The sequence below is a fragment of the Chinchilla lanigera genome, unplaced genomic scaffold (genome assembly GCF_000276665.1).
Source record: "Chinchilla lanigera isolate Chin_1 unplaced genomic scaffold, ChiLan1.0 scaffold00008, whole genome shotgun sequence".
Taxonomy (NCBI): Eukaryota; Metazoa; Chordata; class Mammalia; order Rodentia; family Chinchillidae; genus Chinchilla; species Chinchilla lanigera.
The window spans coordinates 29,246,818-29,270,638 of record NW_004955409.1 but is presented as its reverse complement, the minus strand read 5'-3'; the positions used below and the strand labels follow the sequence as shown (position 1 = coordinate 29,270,638).

At 37.0% G+C, this 23,821-nt stretch overlaps 1 protein-coding gene across 6 annotated transcripts in view; it reads right to left on the bottom strand.

Annotated features, from left to right (window-relative positions):
* The window catches only part of Heatr5a (HEAT repeat containing 5A), a 104,703-nt gene that overhangs the window by 42,114 nt on the left and 38,768 nt on the right, over positions 1-23,821 (bottom strand). For 4 of the 6 annotated variants that reach the window (XM_013510379.1, XM_013510381.1, XM_013510380.1 and 1 more), the window contains exons 13-21: positions 22,477-22,586; positions 17,303-17,466; positions 17,043-17,218; positions 9,675-9,780; positions 8,783-8,973; positions 7,048-7,204; positions 4,537-4,726; positions 3,136-3,305; positions 509-535 (exon numbers count right to left, since the gene is read on the bottom strand). In XM_013510379.1, the coding sequence (XP_013365833.1) occupies positions 509-535; positions 3,136-3,305; positions 4,537-4,726; positions 7,048-7,204; positions 8,783-8,973; positions 9,675-9,780; positions 17,043-17,218; positions 17,303-17,466; positions 22,477-22,586 (1,291 nt within the window). The remainder of the gene's footprint in view (positions 1-508; positions 536-3,135; positions 3,306-4,536; positions 4,727-7,047; positions 7,205-8,782; positions 8,974-9,674; positions 9,781-17,042; positions 17,219-17,302; positions 17,467-22,476; positions 22,587-23,821) is intronic. The other 2 variants (XM_005376957.2, XM_005376960.2) reach the window with 1 other exon arrangement.

Here is a 23,821-nt window from a genome sequence, read left to right as displayed (position 1 = left end):
TTAACTGGAGCCTTACGATCACATAATACAAGGCAGGTGCAGCATTTATTTAGGTTGGTCAAACAATCTTAAAAAAGCATGCTTGGGTGTACTCTGGTAGAAAAAAGATTGGAGGCTGTCACACAAAACAGAACAGAAGGCTTAATATTTCCATGTCATTCTCCAGCATTTAAATTGGGAAGAGGAAGAGAGTAAGACAAACAAAGCAGGCAAAATGCAGAAATTAAATCAAACTGTTAACTATAAATCCTTTCTGAAATTAATATATTAAATGAAAGTGATGCAAAATGCAGTGCACGAAGTGAGGGCTCCAGCCGGAGGGTAAGTAGGATATTGTTTACATTGGTATTACATAAACACCATGTAACATGCTATACATTCTGGAATTTACATTGATGGTTAGCTTAAACAAACAGATGCAGAGGAAAACAAGAACATCTACAATCAAAAACAACACACAGCAGTGCAAATCTCAAAAAAAGTTAGGAAGCAAGGGTCAGGGACCTACCAACATAGAATTATCCAATAAGATCTCCTGCACAAAAACAAATGACAGACCAGTCATGACAAAACCAAAGGATAAATACTAGGATGATTTTGACAACAATGAGCTAAGCACTGAAATATAAATGTTCATAAAGTTATTCAAATTGGCTTAGCTCCAGTTTGAGTGTGGCATAAATACTTTATTTCTCAACTTAAGAGTTGAGCTAAAATCTTAAAACTAGTCATCTCAAGAATTCCCAGATGTAAAGATATAAAATACACAACAATCTTAAGATGTACATTTGAGTAATCAGCTCTTCCTTTGGAATCTCTGATTAAGCCTCAGCATGAGAACCAGGAGACATGTCTATGAGAGGAATGATCTGGACTGCACTCCCAGGAACAGGTGTCTGGCAGGAGAAAAAAATTAATGGTTTACTTCATCACAAGTTAATTTTAGATTTTTTTTTTAACACTTGGAAGCCACATTTTAACTGAGAGCACTCAGAATTGCTTGTGTAGCTAAGGACAAGTTCAGAATGGAAGTTATAACAGCATGCAGTTACAAGGAAATCTTTATGATTCTTGCCTAATGATGAAATAGAATTTCCTTACTTTAGAGAATATTCTAAAATATAATAAATTTTAATGAATTTAGGATTACTAATTAATATATTAAGACATACAGTGTAGTGATTTTTTTTTTTTGGAGACAGAATTTCACTGTGTACTTCAGGGTGGCCTTGAACTTGTGGCGATCTTAGTCTTAGTCTCCCAAGTGCTGGGACTACAGGTGTGCGCCACCATGCCCAGTGGGACTGTTATTTTGAATATGATTTCTATGTAAGAAAAAAAATCAACATACAGTTTGAATATTGTGAGTAATATATAAGATTTAGAATGATTACTACAGATTTCCTCAACTGCTCAATGGAGCTAAAAGAAAAATCAGTCTCTATTATTTGTATGTACTGTTTTTTTAAGGTTGGGGAAGGAAAAAAGTTAATGAATTTGATGAGATCTTATTCATCATTAATTACTGTTAAGTCTTATTCTTCATTTCTCCATACATTTTAATAACTGAATTCATGTGTAAGTTAAAGGAGAAATTTTAAAAGGCCATTAATGAAAATTTTCTACAATTCAACAAGAATGGCAGTACCACTATTTTTAGAAGAATAAATGTCAGGTCAACTTGCAAAGGAGTGGAAATTTTTCCAGTAATTGGTTTTGGCCATGATTCCTTAAATACAAAGAGTAATGTTCCTGGGCTAAAGTGCTTGAGTAGAAAGGTGAAAGTCTATCCCTGTAAGTGCTATTTCCCCTAATACATAATTGACTAATCTAAAAAAATAAACAGAATTTTCTGCCAAAAAAGTCAGTCACATTTTCTTTTTCAACTTTTATATGACCATCAGAATCAAAAATTAATACCATGCATGCCTAAGATAGGTGTCAACACAATAAAAACCACTACCGAGTGCTAAGTAAATGTTTGGGATATGTGCATTTATACGCAACATCTTATGCAGTCCTCATGTTCAACAGATGAAGTAGCTAAAGCTGGAAGAGGTTATGGGGGGCCTCCAGCCACACAGCTAGGAATGGAGATATGATCTAGTCATAAAATCTATACAAGCAGTATAAAATAATGAAATGACTGAATGAAGAGTCCAAAAACTCAGAGTCTAGGAATTAGCTAGCACTACCTAGATATGGTCCCTTGAGCAAGTTATTTGACTTTGTGGTCCTTAGATAATCTTTTTATTGAGACTGGTTTTAGTGATGCAAACATCATTCTACAAAAATAAGGATAATCTATGTGATAGATTTTCAGATTGTGAGGTTCTTTAGTCTCTGAAATGCTGCATGTTTTTGCTGAATCTTGAAAATAAAAGAACTCTCTAAAGTAATGCTTCTCATGGCACCTGAGAATGCTGCATAGGCAGAAGAACTGAAAAGCAATGGTGTCAGTTTGTAATCCTAAATGCAACTAAACTTTGAGGCAAGTACAGATAGAAACTGGTTATGCTCAAGGAAACTTTTATTTTATTTTTTTTTATTTTTTAAGGAAACTTTTAAACCAATGATGCTTATAAATCATTTCACTAGAACTTTTGAATTGGTTGCCTTCATTTTTCTACATTTGTTTGATACATTATTAGAACACAAATATTGATTGTTGCTAGAATATTAAGGAAGAGTATCTCTCCACCTGAGATGGAAAGAACTCTGTATATAATAATTTAGAATAGAGGAAAAAGAAAGAAAAAGATTACCATAAATATTTGCATGTCCTACAGTATTTTATACATTTCCTGGGGTAATATAAGTACCCAATATATGCTTACTGCTTAATAAATATTCCTAAAACTAATGGGGGAAAATGACATCATACAATTTAAAACGTGACTTATGTGAAAGCTCTTTCCCCACTTCCAAAAAAGACAAAAAGAAAACAGGCATTATAATATGTTACAATAATAATAATAACATAGATATTATAACACTAATATATAATAACATCTGTTATGACATTATTTTGTATATAGACTAAAAAATAATTAAACCAGAATACAATTGAATTTCAAATAAAATCTGAATTTCAAATAAAAGAAACCAAGAGCTCGTTTATAATTTTATACTCACACAGAGGCAGCTAACCAGGCTAGACAAGTTGACATGTCGTGGAGTGAACATATGCAGCTGCTGAAGGCAACAGATGGCCTGGGCTTGAACAAGGCAGTCTGGATTATCCTGCATAACTGCACAACCCAACAGGCAGGAAGTCCTCAAGGTGGAAACTGAAGTACTGTTAACTAAAGTAAAAGTCACAAGTTCTTAGTCACTGACCTATAAAATCATTAGTCTTTAAACATACATTATCAGGTTTAAAGTTTATTTGGAGCTTTAAGCTTAAGATTCTGTGTGAAGCAAAATTTCTGCTACAAAAGTGAAAACAGGGGTTAGAGGTATATAGCTCAGTGGTAGAGCATGTGCAAGACTACGGGTTCAGTTCTTACCCCACCCCACCCTGCCCCGCAGGGATGACCTAGGCCACAAATATTCAGACAAATATTTAGATTTACTTATTCTTTTCTTTTCTTTTTTCTTTTTTTGGAGACAGGGTCTTGCTATATAGTGCAGGCTGCTTTTGAACTCATAGCAATCCTCCTGCCTCAGCCTCCCGAATGCTGGGACTACAGGTGTATGCCACCATATCCGGCAATTTCCTTATTGTTAATTGAGATGTTTATTACAACACAAATCATTAGGCAAAGAAGAACTTAAGGTTATAGGTTTTAACAAATTTTCATAAAAAGTGGAATTAGAAATTGCCAATAAATTTAGCCCTGCTTAAATTAGTTGTTACTTTCATGCATTATAATCATGTACAACATAATTTGAACAGATGAAAACATGAGTTTTTGGATTTATTCATTTATTTTGTAAAAAGGGATCAGAGCTCTTTAAGCTACTTTACTTCATGTCTGTAATTTTTAAGGGTTTCCTTTTTGGAGTTTTCTTTTTTGGTGGAAGTATTGGGGATTGAACCCCTGGTCTTGTGTGTGCTAGGCAAGTACTCTGCCACTGAGCTACCATCTGCAGTTTTTTTTTAACTTAATTTTTTTGAGACAAGGTCTCACTAACCAGTTCAGGTTAACCTTGGACTCACTGTGTAGTCCAGGTGGGCCTCGAACTTTCAGTGATATTCCTGCCTCAGCCTTCCAAGTGCTGGGATTACAGCACGTACCAAGATGTGTCTCTCCATTTCTTTATTTTTATTTTGAACAGCATCTTGCCAAGTTGCCCAGGTTGACTGGCTTGGAACTTAAGCTCATTCTGCCTTTCTAAGTAGATGAGACTGAAAATAAGGAAGCATCTTTAGGACATACCTTTCTAAATACAGTGAATAAAATAAAGCAGAGGGACATTTATACATTCATTTAACAAAACATAATCCATCATGTACCAAGCAGACTAAGAACCAAATTCATTTTTATATGTACATTTTTTACGTAAAACATCACAAAAGCGGCCCACACACACCTTGTAGCTCTGGACCTAACGTGGTAATAAGGGCATTCAAACAGCGTCCAAGACTTTGGTGAACTTCAGCATGGGTAGGAGGCACATTTAACAACAACATTATAATGAGAGAAAGGGTAGGTTCCACATGCACATAGAAGAGTGGGCCAGCAGAATCAATTAGAAGTGACAGAGAATGTAGGGCCCAAGTCTGTGAAGACAAAGAAAAACAAACCTGTTACATTAGCATTTAGAAACATAAAGACATTCACTTATTCTTTGTTGAAGAAAGTAATACAGTAATGGCTAAGTAAAGTATGGGTGAACCACTACTAATCTGGAAAGAGAAATGGAGAACCTAAGAATTTAAGAAAATTCCTTTCTTCAAATATTGAGTATATCCAGTATAAAAACCAATTCAGCCAATCATCAAATTTAGAATGATATATTTAGATATAATTCAGTCTTGTAATTCCAAAATAATGTTTGATATTTTAGCTAATAGCCTGAATCAAATATGCTATGTTGAAAATTGTTTATTGTTTAATCTGTACAAAAAATACAAATTCAAGTTTTCAAAAAGATGCAACCAAATCTACAACTACACAATATGGACAAATCCCTTGAACATGTTGAATGAAGCAAGTCAGACATAAAAGAGAACATACTGTATAATTCCATTTTGTAAAGTGTAAAAGAAGGCAAAAATAATTCATGCTATTATAAGTGAGGATGGTCATTATTCTTTCTTTATTTTTTTGTTTTTTTTCCAGTACTGGGAATTGAACTCACGACCTTGCGCTTGCCAGGCAGGCGCTTGCCAGGCAGGCGCTGTGCCCCTGAGCTAAATCCCTGTCCCCATATTCTTGATGGGTCACACACTTAATGATAAGGCAGCATGAGAAGAATGTCTGGGGTACTGATAGTACACTGTTTCTGGAGAAAACAGTGTACCCAGTTTATACACTGCATTCATACATATATGTACACTTAGGACAGGTGCGCTATCACTGACATATATTAATATATATCCTGGTTTAAATGAATCAAAATTGGCTATATTTTCACTGAAACTGTAAGTAGGTTCAGTCAGGCCTAGATAACAAGGAGGACACTTAATAATGTGGTACTTCAGAGGAGAACTAACTGCTGATTAGAGGCATTAAAGTCTGATGAGATGGAGATTAAACTCAAGCTTAAAATACTAAAAACTTTGGATTATCAGATAAAAAATGGAAGAAGAGTCAAAGGAAAAAAACCAAGTGCGGTTATGGGAATGACATGGTGGAAGGAAAGTGGGATCACCTGCAGGAGCCAGAACTCTAGGGAATAACAGAGGGGCTTCTGCCTCAGCTGGTGGGACGGGAATGAGAGTGGATTAAAGAAGCAAGAAGGAGTCTGCCCAGATTTTCAGTAGGGGGAGTGGTAAAATGAAAGTGTGTGTGTGTGTGTGTGTGTGTGTGTGTGTGTGTTTTAAAACAACTCTGAGCTCATCTCTAGAAAAGACTGGAAAGAAAAAAATCTAGAAATGGCATTACCTGTTAGGAGGCTACTACAGTCATCAGATACTTTGTGAAACTCAGAGGAGGCAAGATAAGGAAAGTAAAGCACAGGAGGAATCGAACTCATCCCAGTTCACTAGGACATCAGAAGAATAATGGTTTCATTGATTGTGGGTAATGTTTATTCTATTTTATTTTATTTTATTTTATTTTATTTGTTTTGTTTTGTTTTTTGAGACAGGGTTTCATTATATAGCCGAGGTTGGCCTCGAATTCATGGCAACCCTTCTGCCTTGGTCTCTTTAGTGCTGGGATTACAGGCGTGTGCCACCATGCCCAGCTTCTACATTTTATGGAAATGGGTAATATATGTACAATATGGCATGGTGGCTAAGAACATGGGTTTTGAGCATGATTTGTGTCACAACCAGATTCCATGATTAACTTTCTAGCTGTTACCAAGTTACTTATTACATTCCATAAGCCCCAGCTTTATCTACCTCTAAGGGACTATATATGTAAAGTAACCTTGACAATTATGCTAAATATTTAGAAGAATATAATGTAATGACTGGAATTTATTAAACTCTCCAAAACAGTAGGTGCTATTATCATGATGGAAAAGTGATTCACTTTCAGAAAAAGATACTGAACTTGACTTTAGATACTCCTGTCTCAGCCTCCCTAGTGCTGGGATTACAGGCATATGCCACCATACCTGGCCTTAAATTTAAAATTCATCAAAGTTAATGAATGCTTTGACATTTACTATGCAGGAATTTTTTTTCTTTTTTTTAAATAAGGCCTCTCTATATAGTTCAGGATGGCCTTGAACTCACTATGTAACCAGGCTGGCCTCAAAATCACAGTGATCCTCCTGCCTCTGCTTCCCGAGTGGTGGGATTACAGGTGTGCTCCACCATGCTCAGCTGGGGGCACATTATTCATAGGTTATTAGTGGTCTGTAAAATAATGTGCATAATTTATAAAAAGCATAAGCTTTAAGGAAGGTCTCACATAAGGTACTCACCTGTACATCAGGAGAAGTGCTGTCCTGAGACAAAGTAAAAAGGATTCCAACACAAGAATTCAAGTGCTGAGAACTCACTCCTCCTAAATACCTATGTAGGGATCCCAATGCCAGTGAGTGTCCTGTTCTGGTAACCACATCTCTTGCTGACTTCAATCTGGTGTTAGAATTAGGAAGTAAAAGTAAGTGACAAGCACAGAAAACAAAACAAAGCAAAGCAAAACAAAAGCTAAAGCATATACCTTGTCACTCAGGTAAAACTCTTTATAAGAATATTCACAAAATTAAGAAATAACTTTACTGTGATCTGATTAACAATTCTGAAATAAACTGACAGTTATCTTACAAAGTAAAACATTTGCAATAAAAAAGGTCTTCATATTGTTGATTGTTTTAGTTTAACCAGTTTCATGTGTTTCAGATATATAAACACAGACACACACACACACACACACACACCACACGCACACATGGTTTACAAGGCAGTCATTATTACTACTTTATCATTTCCTAAGTGGTGGAAGTACAGCTGTGTGCCACATAGCCTGGCTTACATAAAATCTTAAAACCATAAGCTTCTACTTGTAATTGCTTTGGTATTCTCATTTTACTTTCATATTTATCACCTCCTCTATCTTAATCTTCTTCAGGAGGTAGGACAAAACAGTGTTAATACCCTTCTACTTGGAATAAAGGGAAACTGGGTGAGAGGATAAAGTAATCTACCAAAAGCTACAGAACTCAGAAATGAAAGAAGTTTCTGTTTCCTGGTCTACATTCTACAGCTTTTCCTCCTCCTGTAGTTTATTCTGACTAGCATCTGTATTTCACACTATAACACTGTAAATTTCTCACTAACCTAGAGTCCACTCCATTGATGGTCAGTTATAACATGCATAACAGTGATCTTTCTCTTGCTATACAGACTGGCCCAGGTGTGGTGGCACATACCTGTAATCCCAGCAATTGGGAGACTGAGGCAGGAGGATTACTGTGAGTTTGAGGTCAGCCTGGGTTACAAAATGAGTAGAAGGCTAGCCTGAACTGTGTGGTGGTGCACACATATAATCCCAGCACTCGAAGACTGAGGTAGCAGGATTGCCATGAGTTCAAGAACAGCCTGAACTACACATGGAGACTTTGTCTCTAAATACATACATACCTACATACATACATACATACATACATACATACGCACAGACTAAAGCTGAAGTAGTAACTGTTATGTGTGTGTGTGGCAGGGGGCAGGTTTGAGACAGGCTCTTGCTCTATAGCCCTGGCCAGCCTCAAACTCACAATCCTTCCTTTTCAGCTTCCTGAATGCTAGGATCACAGGCCTGCACCACTATACCTGGCTTGAAGTAATAATAATTTTAAATTTCAAGAGCAGCAGGCCAAGAGCGTTCTCCTTTGTTTTAAAGTGGCCATATATGTCAGTTTTTCTCTTCTTTTTTCCTTCAGCATTGAGGAATGAGCCAGGGAGTGCTGAGTTACATCCCTGGACCTTTTTCAACATTTTATTTTTAGATAGGGTCTTGCTACATACTGGCCTTGAACTTGCAATCCTTCTGCCTCAGCCTCCTACACAATTGAGATTATAAGCATGCACCACCACCCTTGGCAATTTTTTTTTCTTAATTTAGAATGAAGCTCTAATTAGTTCTAAGAAAACCAGCAAGCTTATATCCAGTTTTAACATGTAGCCCATGAGTAGTAAAGTAAGAAATTCACTTACTTGTCAAAGCTAACTTGAGCTAATCCAGCAGTAAAAGCTCCATCATCAACCACTTGGGCTAGTCTAGCCCATGCCTCTGCAGCTGCACATCTCAAAAGGGGGGTAGGGCTTTCTAGGGCTCCCATTACTAACGTTAGGGCAAGTCTTCTCATTTCTTCTGAACCTAACTTTCCCTTGGAGCCGGCCACGTACTGAAGTACACAGAGAACAATGCAAATTTACAAGTGTAACAAATTCTCTTATCTAGCTTAAAACTTATGTTCTGGTTGACCAAGTATGTTCATAATTTTAAAAAATCAAAACACAAAATATACACTGATCATATAAACAATTTAATTTTCCTCGCACAAAGCATTTTAGAATTTTACCTTCAAGCAAACAATATGGCAATCAATTATCATGGTAGCATGAAAGTGTTCAGAAGAACATTAATAGCGCTATGTACAGAAGGAATGATCAATGAAGCTCACTATATATTACTGAGAAACTGCTGGGCATGGTGGTGGTGCATGCCTATAATCCCAGTACTCGGGAGGCTGAGGCAGGAGGATCGTTACAAGTTCAAGACCAGCCTGGGCTACAAAGTGAGCTCAAGGCCAGACTGAACTGTATAGCGAGACCTCCTCTCAAAAAGAAAAAGCAAACAAAAAGGAACAGTAAGTCATAAATGTAACAGCAAGTTGGATCTGGTCCATAGGCCAATGGTACATCAATTTTTGGTCTAGTTTCATGTGGGAAAAAAGTAAAAGGAAAATCCTAAATCCTGAAACATTTTCATCAAGAGACAAAAATGAAGAAAACAAAACCTAAAAATATCATCCTCCAACCTACATAATTAGCTATACTTTTTAAAAAATTAAACGGAATTTGGATTTTTTTTAAAAAAAATTACCTTCAAGAAATTAGACATGGAAGAAACAACATGTAACTGAACTATTTGCTGACGAGCTCCTCTTGTGTGCTTTATACTGTTTGAAAGCTGTTCCACTATAAGAAGGCTAAAATGGGAAAGAACAAGATTTAAAGGTTTATAAGACTGAACAAGTCAAAGGCAAATGAGAATCAACTGCTAATTTGCTTTGTTGCATTATTTTGTTGAAACTATTAAAATGAGACAAATTGTTGAATACAGAATACTTTAGGAAAAGAAAATACATTATAAACAATAAAAAATATTTTAATTATGGGCCATTCTGATAGTAGGGAGAAAGTACTATTTTGTGAAAATTCATTACAATTGCATCACTTAAAGATTTTACTTGGGGCCAGGCATGGTGGTGCACACCTGTAATCCCAGCACTTGAAAAGCTGAGGCAGGAAGATCTCTGTGAGTCTGAGGCCAGCCTGGCCTACACAGTGAACTCAAGGCCAGCCTGAACTGCAGAGAGAAACTGTCTTAAAAAAAGAATTTTTTTTTTTCACTTGGGCAAAATAAGCTATTTAGTAACTATTTTCTAAACAAAACATATGTAGAGGTTACTTGCATTGAGTAGCTTCCAATATTTTTTTACCCTTGAACTTGGACAGAAGTGACTCTTAAAAGGAGAGAGGTCCTCAACACCACCCACCCATCCATCCATCCATTCATCTAAGAGTAGGAAAGGTTTCTTGAAAGATGGCTCCTGAAACACAGGAGTCCTCAGTGGATTGCCACTGAGGACTTTTGTCAGAGGTAATTTATACAGCAAAGTCACAATGTGGGTATAACGTAGGACAAACTACAAGCAATCAGTAAGATTACAAATATAAGTGCTTAGCTAATAATGATCCAATAGGGAAGTGGGGCACGTAGCATGAATATTATGGCTAACATCATTAACTTTGGCTTATCTATGACTTCTAAAACAGGAACATTTTGGGAAGGAATGAGTCTAGGTGGTCAACATTATTTAAACGTCACATTCTAAATTCTTTAAATTACTACAGAGGCTAACCTTATTTGCGCATACCTGTAATCCTAGCATTCCAGGAGGCTGAGGCTACCCTGGGCAACTCAGCAAGTTAGCCAGAACCTGTCTTTAAAAAAAAAATCTGAAGACAAAGCTTTTTATGCATAATTCCCAGTATTGGTACACGTGCTGCAAAGCAAGCACAATAATCCCCAGTACTGGAAAACAAACGAATTACTGTAGAACTGTGGGTTTTGTTGTTGTTGTTAGTGCTGCTGTTTGTTTGAGACAGCATCTCACTACACAGTGTACACTGGTTTTAAATCTACTTACAATCCAGGCTGGCTCTGAACTCTTTAACCTCCTGCTACAGCCTCCAGAGTTGGAATTATAGGTGTGTGCTAGCACGCCTGGCTTTATTATGTAGATTATTTTTGGTCTGGGGTGACTGTCTGGTCTGAATGTTGAATCAGTTATTTATATAGCTTTTATGAATCCCCTTTCATGCCCTTATAGTACAGAGGTTTAAATTCTTTATAACATTAAAGCTACATAATCATGGAACAAACCAGCTCATTTTTCTATCTATTTTTTCTTTAAAGAAGGAAGTTAGAGCCAGACGTGGTGGCGCACACCTGTCATCCCAGCACTCAGGAGGCTGAGGCAGGAAGATCATTTCAAGTTCAAAGCCAGCCTGAACTACAAAGTGAGCTCAAGGCCAGCCTGAACTGCATAGCAAGACTGTCCCAAAAAGACAAAAGAAGTTAGTAACTAGAAATTAGTAACTAGAATTGAATTACTAATTCTAACTCAAATATTTCCCTTCATCCCTTTTCTCCCTTTAAATTAGGTAGGGTGAAATAATACTGAAGATTATTTTGCAGGATATGAACTGTCTTGATATCAGTAACAATACCTCATAATTTATCTTCATTTCTCTAGTATCTTGTGTTTGGCGTATAGTAGACTTTCAAACGTACTTGCAGAACACAAAATGTAATCACAATGAGTAGGTAAAAATGGTACTTTATCTGCCCTTAGTGTACTTTTAAGAGTGTCCCTGAGCCCTGAACTAGAACTCTATCATTATGCTGAGGCTAAAAGGCTTAGATACAGTTCTGCTCCAAACGGCACCTCTATTCTCAAAGCAAAGTGGGTAGGTCGTAAGTTCAACGGTGCAAGAAGTTAAAGGAAAAGAGAGGTGCAGCTATGTACAAGTCACAGATTCGGGAAAGCAGTATATATAACGTCAATTCATAGAGTATAATAAAAATGTTGGAGTGCTAGGAGTTCAGAAACCTACTTTTCCATTGGCATGCAAATAATTTTTACAAGAATGATATCTATAGTCCCAGCTACTTGGAAGGCTGAGGCAGGATGATCCACGTTGGACCTCACTCCATACAATTCAGTGAGACCCTGTCTCAAAATGAAATTACATAAAAGGGCTAGAGATGACAGAAAAGATGGACGGACAGATACAGGAGAGGAAGCAAGGAAGGAAGGGCAGAAAGAGAAGGAAAGAAAGAAGAAAGGAAAGAAAAGACAAGAAAAAAACTGGGATCACATTATTCATGCCTTGTTAATAACTTGCTTATGTTTTTCGTCCTAAACACTATTACTGGGGATTTTCCCATCTTATTAGCTATTGTAGTGAATCAACTTCCAGTAGCCATTACAACTAGGCTGGCAATGGAATTTATTTAACCAATTTCCTAGTTTGGGACTTACAGGCCACTTTTTATTGTGTGAAAAAACTAAGTATCTTACATATAAAATCTTTTTCTGCCCATTGTTCAAGACTACTATATTTAAGGCATTTATTTTGGAGGACATATTTATGACTGAACTGCCCACTAGGAAGATTGCAGAGGGTACACATGATGTAAAGAATTAAAGACAACTGCTCACAAGTTTAAAAGGTCTAAAACATTATTAGCTCACACGCTGGTTATCGGCGATAGTGGAACTGTCTCACGTTACTAAGACTGCCTAACGGTAGAGCCTGAGAATTCTGCTAGGATATAGAATCTGACCACGTCTTAGTCACCTTCCCACTGCTGGAACAACAGCCCCGGGACCACCACGGAGAGGACAGGCTTGTTTCAGCTCCCGGTTTCGGTCCACGCTCAGCCAGCTCCAGGCAGAAACAGCATGGTGCAAGTGTCCGGGAAAGGGAAGTATCCAACCCACAGCAGCAGGAAGTAGACAGAAAGATGAGCAGAATACACTTTTCCAGATCATGTCCTCAGGGACCCCCTCTGATCTGTGCACATTCTGCAACTGAACTCATCTATGGATGTCCAGGATGGCCTTGAACTCATGGCGATCCTCCTGCGTGCTGGGATTACAGGCATATACCATTCATCTACGGATGAGACTTTTGGGGGAAACATAGAGCTAAACCATAACAGAAATATTTGTACTTTTTTTTTTTGAGACAGGGTCTAGCTATGTAGTCCAGGGTGGCCTCAAACTCATGGTGAGCCTCCTGCCTCAGCCTCCCAAGTGCTGGGGTTACGGCATGTAAACCATGCCTGGCCACTGTACTTTTTTTTTTTATATCACATTCATGAGTCAAGACAACATACAAGACCAATAATACTTCTCTTCTATATAAAATATTTTGTCCTTCTCACCTTAGTGCTTTACTATTAACAATGCAAAGTTTTCTTATTTTCAGAATTCTAGTCAGAGCAAGTACAGTGGCGCACACCTATAATCCCAACACGTCGGAGGTTGAGGCAGGAGGATTATAAATTTGAGTTTCACCTGAGCATTTTAACAAGATCTTGTCTCAAAATAAAAAATTAAAAAAGTGCTGGGGATGTAGTTCAGTGTGAAGGTTCTGGTTCAATCCCCAGTACCAGGGGGAGAAAAAAGAATTCTACAGTTAGAATAGAGAGAATCAACTATTTTTAAAGGTAATTTAGGCCAGGTGTGGTAGTGCACACCTATAATCTCAGCACTTGGGAGGCTGAGAAAGGAGGATCATGGCAAGTTTGGGGCCAGCCTGGGCTACAAAGTGAGTTCAAGGCCAGCCTGAACTTCCAAGAGAAATTCTGTCTTAAAAAGACGAAAAAACAATAAAATAAAGGTAAGTTAATATTTAAATGCAAAAATAATACATAAAAAACTTATTTTCAAATTTAGGGCAATCTCCTATTATAAAAGGTTTCTTTTAAACTATTTAAACATGATACCACAATAACACAAAATACTTTGAAATATTCAGCTATTAAACATACTTTTTTCTCTTTTTTTTTGTAGTGCTGGGAAGTGAACCCAAGGCCTTGTGTGTGCCAAAAATATCTGGACACTTTAAGCACTCAGGAGGCTCAGGCAGGAAGATCCCTTGAATTTGAAGCCAACCTGGGCTACACAGTGAGTTCAAGGCCAGCCTAAACTACATAGCGAGACCCTGTCTCAAAAAAACCCCAAACTACAAAAAAGACCCTTTAACATCTTTCATATCTAGAAATGTAAATACAAGGCTCCCCCAAAACAGTCTCCCATAAACAAGTATCACCACTGGGATAACACTACTACACAGTTTCTTTCCTCTACCTCTTGCTACCAATTGGTGGCTGCTGATAGTTGGTAAGACCTATTTTGTAGTATCGGGCATCCTGCTAGACCATCTCCTTTAAAAATCTCCAAGCCAGTCACGGTAGTACACGCCTGCAATCCCAGCATACTGGGAGGCTCAGTGAGAACTGTAAATTCAAGCCCAGCCTGGGCAATTTAGACCTTGTCTCAAAATACAAAATAAAAAAAGTGCAAAGGCCCTGGGTTCTATTCCCAATACATACCCACACCCACACCCGTACAATCCCAAACCACTGACTACTTTTTTTTGTTTGTCTTTTTGAGACAGGATCTGACTACATAGTGCAGGCTAGCCTTGAACCAACAGCAACCCTCTTCCGCCTTCTGAGTGCTGGGATCACAGGTGTGCGCCATCACACCTAGCCTGACTCCTACTTTTGTTCAGCCAGAATCCAAACAGATTGATAGGTTTTGCTTTTATTAAGACTCAATAACTTTTTTATGAAAATAAAGCTTCCTCTTCCTTGAATATTATTATAGTATTATAATCTTGTTATGGTAGGGAACTATAAGCACATTTTAAAAAGTCCATTAAATTTAAATAATAAAATGAGAAGTCACCCCTACCAACACTATTTTGTCCTGTTGGGGGCTGAACTTGGGGCCTTGGACACGCTAGGCAAATGTGCTACTGCTAAGCAATAATTTCAGACTTTTTTTCAATTTTTTTTTCCGGGGACAGGGTCTCACTATGTAGTTCAGGCTGGCTTAGACTCACTCTGTAGCCCAGGCTGACCTTGAACTTGCAGCAATCCTCCTGCCTCAGCCTTCTCCATCTCAATTTAATTAATTAATTATTATTATTTTTTGAGATTGGATCTTGCTATGTAGTACAGGCTGGCCTTGAACTCACTTATGTAGTCCAGGATGGCCTTGAACTCATGGTGATTCTCCTGCGTGCTGGGATTACAGGCATACCCCACCTGCTCAGCCTTTCAATTTTATTTTGAGACAGCATCTTACTAAGTTGCCCAGGTTGGCCTCAAACCTGCAATTCTCCCACCAAGTAGCTGGCACAGGTGCGTGCCAGTGGAGTCACTTATGAACATGCTCAGTTTAAGTCCTTGACTATAAGGCCATCCCTGTTTCATCCACATTTTATTGTTACACTAATCTAAATAGTTATTTTAATTGTATGCCTTATAAAACAGCAGAAACTAATTCAAATCTCATCCTTTCCATGAACTTTTCTCTGAATGTTCTAGATAGACATTTGTGATTTTCCTCAGATCTTTTATTCACTTATAATTTGATTACACACTGTCTTAAACATCACTGGACCATAACTGTATAGTCTTAACATGTACACAGAATTACAAACTATAAAGAAATCTGGGAAAAACATTCTTTTGAAACTAAAGCCAATAAAATTCAACATAATTTCATGCACTTTTTTATGTACTGAAAGTAAACTATTCCAAAGACTTTTTTCAGAAATATACTGCTGGTGAGATGAAAATATTTAAGTTTTTAAAATGAGACCAATGTAAATTCTCAATCTAACTGGTATCCTCAGAGAGACATAACTCGATCAAATGATATGGTCAAATGCATTGCTGGCCCAGCATGAGAGAAAGGCAGGGAAGACAGACTGAGGGAGGTAGACAGAGGGAAGGAGGGAAATGAAGACAGAGAGAGGAAAAGAATGAGGGAGAGAATATAAATGTGTGAAGACTGTAATAATTTGTCAACTATCAGGAAGAATAATCTATGGGAGAAGTCCATTTCCCATTTTGTTTCTTAGATAACAGAATTTCCTGGACAGTGGTTTTTGATCTCTAAGAAAGATATATGCCTAGTTATCAATGAAGAAATATCATTCTCAATGAGCAATCATTATCAATATTTTTTTATTTTTTAGAGACAGGGTCTTACTATGTATCCCAGTCTGGCCTCGAACTAGCAGTAACCTTCTTGCTTCAGCCTCCCAAGTACTGGGATTACAGGCATGTGCCACCATGCCTGGTTTCAGTCTTTGGTTTTGAAAACCAAAATTCTTTTTTGAGAGGAGTATCTCATATTTTTAATTTTCTTATAACAGCATAAGAGAAATCCCTTTATAGAATTACTTTTGGGTTTTTTTTCTTCCCTTTTAAAAAATTAAGAGTATGTTTGCAATATATAAATACTTTTATTGTGGGGAACATTGTGTTTTAATGCTCTTAATTTTTTCCCTAGTCTTAAGGGGGTATAACTGGCAAATAAAACAGTTTAGGGTACACAGTATGTTTTGCTGTGAAATGATTTTCACAATTAAATTATCAACATATCCATCACCTCACTTTTTTTTTGTGGCCCAAAACTCATTTTAAGTGAACTGACAGAGTCAATGTTTTGAAATCCACCCATGTGAAGACCAATACTTGAACCTGTAATGATGCATAAAATCTCTAAGTAAGAAAGCCTGGGAAACCTAATATAACCAAAAAAATTAGTTTTTCTTTGTAACAATTACTCATAAATCAATAATTTTCATTACTGACCTTTTAATTTATATTTTCAGTTAGATAATGATCTAATAGTGGGCACAGTACTATATTCACAAGAATACCCAGTGTTTTGGGTCATTTAATAATTTTTTATTTATTACTGTCAAGTGAATAGACAAGAACCTTTACCTTTACCCATCATTTACGAGAAATCCTTTATGCTAACAGGATCTTCTGACAACATTCCTCCTACCCGTGAGCTCTCCATTAAGCACTCACTGAATCAACTACGTATTAATATTTAAGGGTCAGTAAACCATTGAAGAGATTTACCTCTGAGTTTCCCCCGCATGCGCACAGACAAATCCAAAGAGTTTGGCTGCAGAGCTGATAACTGACAGTGTTGGAGGCAGGGGCTTAGGTACAGAATCTCCCTCTACATTCTTCTCATAAATGGCATAAGGGTCATATTCAAGACTTCCACAGTAAACCCCATTATCAAGCAAGAGCTAAAAGGAAAAAAGCGTATATTAAATTTTAAAAAATACTGTTTAAAGATTGAACCTACCCGAGTTACTTAAAAATAGCAATACCTGTTCTTCAATAAATCTGTGGTCAGTCTCTTGTAGCAAAGGACTTAACATTAAAAGATCATCCTGATGACAAAGAGGTGGAAGTAAAAACGTAGATGCTGCCACCTGGATGTCAGGGGCAGTCAGGTCAGCAGCCAGCTCTCTGAGGACAGCACAGAGGTTTCCTGTTGAGTCAGACAAAAAGAGCAACTGCAACTTAGTACTAGCAGTTGACTGGTGAGAATATGGGACTGAAAGAGTCCAGGTATGCCTGTAATCCCAGATTCCGGGACGCTGAAGCTGACGTAGTGCCACCTGGGAAACTTAGTGAGACCCTGTCTCAAAAAAAAAAAAAAAAAAAAAAATAGGGGATATTAAATTAGCTCAGTGACAACTGGGTTCAAACCCCAGTAATGGTGGATAGGGGATCCAAGATGAGCTGTAATCCGTGCATCGGCCAACTTTAATATTTCCTGACCAAAGGGTTATTTCTCATTCTAGAAAAATGCCCCCCAAATGAGTGACTCAACTGTGTGCTGCTACCCATGCAACTAAGAATGAGTACTGCTATTCCAAAGCGTGTGCCTTAGAATACTGAGTAAGCTCACCTTCATCTAAAATAGAACACAAGAACTACAGAAATTCCTGGTTAGGTGTTCTTTTCCTGTTTTTTTCAAAGGCGGCACAGAAGTACATGCTTGTAATCCTAGCATTCTGAGAGGCTCAGACAGGAAGATTGAAAGTTTAGGCACAGTCCAGAAAACTTAAGAGAGAGCCTGTCTCAAAGTAAAAAATAAACAAAAGGTCTAGGGATGTAGCTCATTAAAGTTAAAGAGTGTGTTATTTTAATATCTCTATCCCAATCTTGTTTTAAAAACCCACTAAATATTGAATATCCGTTCAATGTTCCAACTGCTTCATAAATGCCTGTTTCTTGCTTGCTTCTGTTTGAATCCACATCTAAGTAATGCCCATACACTGCAGCTAAGTGGTACATTTTAAAACACTTTCAATATAACATTCTCCCTCTACATATTTTTCTTCCTTGTAATTTATTGAAAAGACAAGGTTATTTGTTCTGCAGAATGTTCTACTGTCTTGATTTTGAAGATTACAGTAGCTTAATTTGTTCCTCTATTTCTTTCTTCTTTTTTTTTTACAAACTGATAGGTCCTGTCTTTGTTCTTGGTTTTTTTTAAACTCCTGGGGAAAGGTAGTTCATCGGCCACACTGTGTTCTTCCGTAAAACAGGAGACACTTACTGCCCCATTTATCACACTGCCCTAAATTCTCACCCAAAACATTTTTATCCTACTATCTGATGGGTTATTGATAGAAAATCTGAGCTTAAATTTGGCTTTTGCTGGTTTTTAATTTAAGCACTACCCTACAGGAATGAGTAATAATCTTAGAGAAATATTCAGCTTTGAGCAGTATTTTTTTGGGCAATAGCTTTGGGGGAAATGAATACCGGAGGTGGTGTCTACCATTATAAGTACTAGGAAGGCTTCACATGCTGTAATCCCTCCCTATTTTCTTTCTTTCTTTTTTGCTTTGGAGAAGAGATCTTACTATGTTGCCCAGGCTGGCCTCAAACTCCTGGGCTTAAGTGATTGTACTGCCCTCAAGACTTTTGAGTACCTGACACTACAGGCACCGGCCATGGAGCCTGTCATTTTTCTTTATCATTAATAGCAGTAACACTAGTAACAACAAATACTGCCAGAAAAGGTCCTAAAAGCTTTATATACAAACCCCACATGGGTAGGTTAGCACTAGTGCTTTACAGATGTGGAAACTGGAACAGAATTACTCACTGCTACTTATTTAATTGTTCCTGGACAAAAAAAAAGTCCCTAAACAAAGTACTTAAAGATGATCAGATTCTGAAATGAAAATATGCTTTTGTTGTAGAAATCCTTCATTGGCTTCCTAATGGTAGTGAGAAGCTATTATCAGTAAAAAGAGTATTAAAATATTTGAAAGGATATCCACACTAAAACTAAGATAGCAAATAAAAATTAATTTTTACTGTACAGCCTTCAAAAAACAGTCGTTCTTAAGACAAAAGTCTGTATCCACTGGGTAACAATGAAGAAAAGTTACTTTAATTCTTTGTTTTTCAAAAAAATGATTTTTTTTCCCAGATAACATTTCTTTTTTTTTTTGTACTGGGAATCGAACTCAAGACCTTGTGCTTATCAGGCAGGTGCTGTGCTGCTGAGCTATATACCCTTTTCCCGCCCAGATACATTTCTGAAGCTTATAAGCAACAAGCTAAAAGATGTGACTCAGAGAATAAGACTTGGCAGTTTGATTTGTGTCCTCAACACTGCTTGATAGTTGGCCAGGATCACTAGACTTAAGCTTTTTCTCCCTTGTTTCTTTCAATTCTTAAAGTGTTTTTCACATAAGAAAGCAACTTTTTTTATGTTTTGTAAGATAACTTTTTGACAATATGTTGGAGTAGCTTATATGATCACAATTTTAAAATAGTTTTGTTAGTCTCATTTTCCAAAATTCCATGAACAAATTTAAAGATGAGCATATTTCTTTGTATGTTAAAAGATTTGTAAGTTACTATAGGCTATTACTATACTGTGAGTTATTCATTCAAAATGTCAATATTTTAATGGCAAAGTTCTGGCTACTATGTTCATTCACATTACACAAATATATTAAAGTAAATAGAAACAGCACTAGGGATGTGGCTCAGTGGTATAGCATTTGTGTGGTATGTGTGAGACCCTGGATCCTCAACACTGACCTCACAAAGAAAAAACAAAAGAATTATTTTCTTAAATTGAAAAGTCCTAAGGGTAGGAGAAAAACAAACAAACAATTTTCTGTTGCTAAGTTGTAAAGGTGGAAAATTATTACTTTTGGTTGAAACATAAACATATCTACATTATTATTTGTCCATCAATCGTTTTTAACTTGTGTTACAAAAACAGATATATGTGGAAAAGACATGGAGAGTAAATTTAGATTTTGGTTTTCTTTATAGTAAGTCCTAACTTTGTTTCTTTATGAACATCCTGAAACTGATGTAAAATACCTAATATATGCTGCATTCCTAAAATTAAAACTTTCCCCCCTAAATCAAAAGGGTAGATTTATATTACCATTTATGAAAAGGTACACTGTAGATTTTAGGTTGATATTCTTATATTACTAAACATTTAATGCGTTTTTTTTTCAAATATGGTTTGAAAATAAGTTTCAAAGTACTGTACTATGATAAAAATTTGAGGGGAATTGCTTTTCTTACAACCTAACACAGGGACCAAAGCTGTGAAACACAGAAATTACTACTCAGTTTTTAAAAGATAAATAAAAGTCACTTTTGTAATGAAAGCACAGAATAAGACACCTATCATTAAGCTGTGACTGTGTATTAGTTCCCTAGCAGGAATTTGCAAGCAGAGGGGCAGCACAACATGACTTAAACCTTTGTTTCAATCCTGATTCTACTTATTTACTGGTATGTGTTCTTGAACTGATTTCTGTGGTTTTTTGGGACAGGATCTCACTATGCTGCCGGGCTGGCCTGGAACTCCTGTGCGCAAGGGACCCCCTTCCCCAGCCTCCTGAGTTCTTTGCACACAGCAGCAGTCACCACACCTGGCCGTTACTTGGCCTTTATCTGTCAAGTCAGGAAAATATAATCGGATCAATATATAAATGATATACGTCACATACAATTTCTAGCATTGTCCAGCATCTAGAAATGATTCTTTTGATCGTTTCTGAGAAACAGCACTGCATTAATTTTTTGTTTCAGTTCTTTAGAAATACATATACTAAATGCTTACTTTATAGTGAACATTTTATAAGTACCTCTGTGAACCAGTAAAAACATCAGTGGGTACAATACAACTCATATAATGATAAGGGCCAAGACACAAACTATAGGTTAATACTTTGAATTGAAATGGTATATATTATACTGGATTTATTTGCAGAAAGACATAAGCACGTAAATGTAGTACTTTTCTTTCATACAGAAAACAGGCCAGATGGAGCCCTCTCTCCTGATGGGAGTAGTAAGAAGGAAGGAAGAAGGAGGAGGAGGAGGAAGAGGAGAAGAAGGGCCCCAACAACTGCAGCACACACAGTTATTTATATATCTATTCTGGGAGGGTGAATGTCACGTGAAACCCCTCTGCCTAACAGCTTATTCACCTGGCTTCCCTCCAGCACCCAGTGTTCTTGAGACTACAGCAGCTTATTCGTGTGACTTGCTTCAGCAAATAAATGTAGTACTTTTACAAGAAAAATATTTTAAGTAACATTCAGTTTAATAGGTAGCCTGAAAATTGTCAATACTAAAAAAAATAGAAGTTCCCATGGAAGACAATTTTTTTTTCTTTTCTTTGGAGAGAAGGTCTTGTTATGTAGTTCGGGTTGGCCTTGAATACACTAAGTAGTTGAGGCTGGTCTCAAACTCACAGCAGTCCTCTCGCCTCAGTCCCCAAGTGCTAGGATTACAGGCATGCACCACCAAGCAATATTAAACGTTTTTCTTGGCAGAGTTACGAATAATGGAAAGGAATGATCACTATAGGTAATCACTCCAGAAGGAAATTAGGGCTAGCCGAATTTGGTTTTTGTTTTTTATGAGACAGGGTCTCACTATGTAGTGTAGGCTGGCCTTGAACTCATGGTGATCCTCCTGCCTCAACCTCCCAAGTACTAGGACTACAGGTGTGCATCACCATGCCTGACTCAAATTTGTAATAGATTTACATTATACATTCTGTATAAACTCTAGAGTAAAATCAAAGTCAGTGTTTGTGACTCATTCTCCCTCACAAAAAAGAATTTTAGACTTTTTTCTCAGAACAGTGAAGAAAGCAAGCTATAAAGAAGAAGGTTTTATAAAAATCTATTTTACTTACTATAAAAATTCTAAACACAGAAGCAGACTTGATTGCCTAAACCTCCTAGAAATAAGGTGGTAAATAAATATTATGGCCAGGCATGGTATTGCATGCCTGTAATCACAGTACAAAGGAGGCTGAGGCGGGAAGATTACCATGAGTTCAAGGTCAACCTGAACTACACAGTGAGACCCTGTTTAAAAAAAATAACCCACAACAAAAACAACCCCCCCAATAAATAAATGCCATAATCTATTCATGCAACTATAGAACAGCCACAAACAATAAAATATTTTGGTTTAAAGCACATACCTTCATAGGTTTCAGGAGGTAATAAAATCAATAGTTCATACAGTCTTTGTCTATAAACCACTGATGGTGTTTTCAAGGGATTTCCATATGACTTCAGTATTGAAGAAAGTCTTAAGAGAAAAGAAAAAATATACTCTATGTATGTGGGCTATATGACAATGTACAAATATTGAACAAGTTGACACATACATTAGCTATACATCCTAGACATACATGAATCATCAAAACAGAAGTAGAAGACATAAAACCCTGAATAACCCAATATAGGCAATAAAATTGAGGCAGTAATAAAAAAATTTACCAACTAATCCCAGGACCTGATGGCTACCACTGAATTCTACAAGAATCTAGGGGAAAACCTAACATCAATACTCTTCAAACTAATAAAATTGAAAGGGAAGGAGTATGCCAAAGTCACCCCTCAAAGCTAACATTACCTTTATTCCAAAACCAGACAAGGACTCAACTAGAAAAGAAAGCTACAAGTAAATCTCTTTAACAAACATAGGTATAAATAAAATAATAATAAAAAACTTCTCAAACCTTGGGAAAGATACAGGGTACAGGAGGCATTTAGAAGTCCAAACAGGCAGGGTCAAACAAGAGGCTCTTCACCTCACAAGCTAAACAAGATTGAAAAACTCTTAGCTAAACTAACCAAAAGGAAAGAGAGAAGGCCCAAATCAATAGAGATGAAAAAGACAATGTTACAACAGACACCATAGAATTCAGAGGATTATTAGGGACAACAGTGGACCCTTGAGTTATGGGCAGCCTCAGAACTTGGGTTATGACCGGAATTTTAGGTTTCACTTATGACCAAAGTCGTAAGTTATAACCTGAATGCTGGCTGCTTGTGCAGTTGTAAACAAAGAATTCTGATGCCAGAAAAGTATATATAAGTGTTAGTTTGAGCCCAGATGCACATGTCTGTGAATGGGATTTTGGTCAGTGGTTTATAAAATTCCTGCTATCAAAATGGTCCCCCAAAAGGCAGAAAAGGAGCCAAGGAAGGAAGGGAAGGTAAAGAAAGCAATCACAATCTAAAAGGAAATTGTGGCAAAATATGACAGTAGTACTTGTGTGACCGACCTCACTAATATGTACAGCATGTCTAAATCTACCATCTTGACAATCTTATAAAGTAAAGATTTGTATAAGGAAGCTGTGTTTTTTTTTTTTTTTTTTTTGGTTTTTCTCCGGTACCAGGAACGGAACTCACAACCTTGCGCTTGCCAGGCAGGCGCTTTGCCGCTGAGCTAAATCCCCAGCCCCAAAGGAAGCTGTGTTGCTAAAGGTGTTATTCAAATCAGTAAGTCTCGATCAACAATGTTAGATGAGGTAG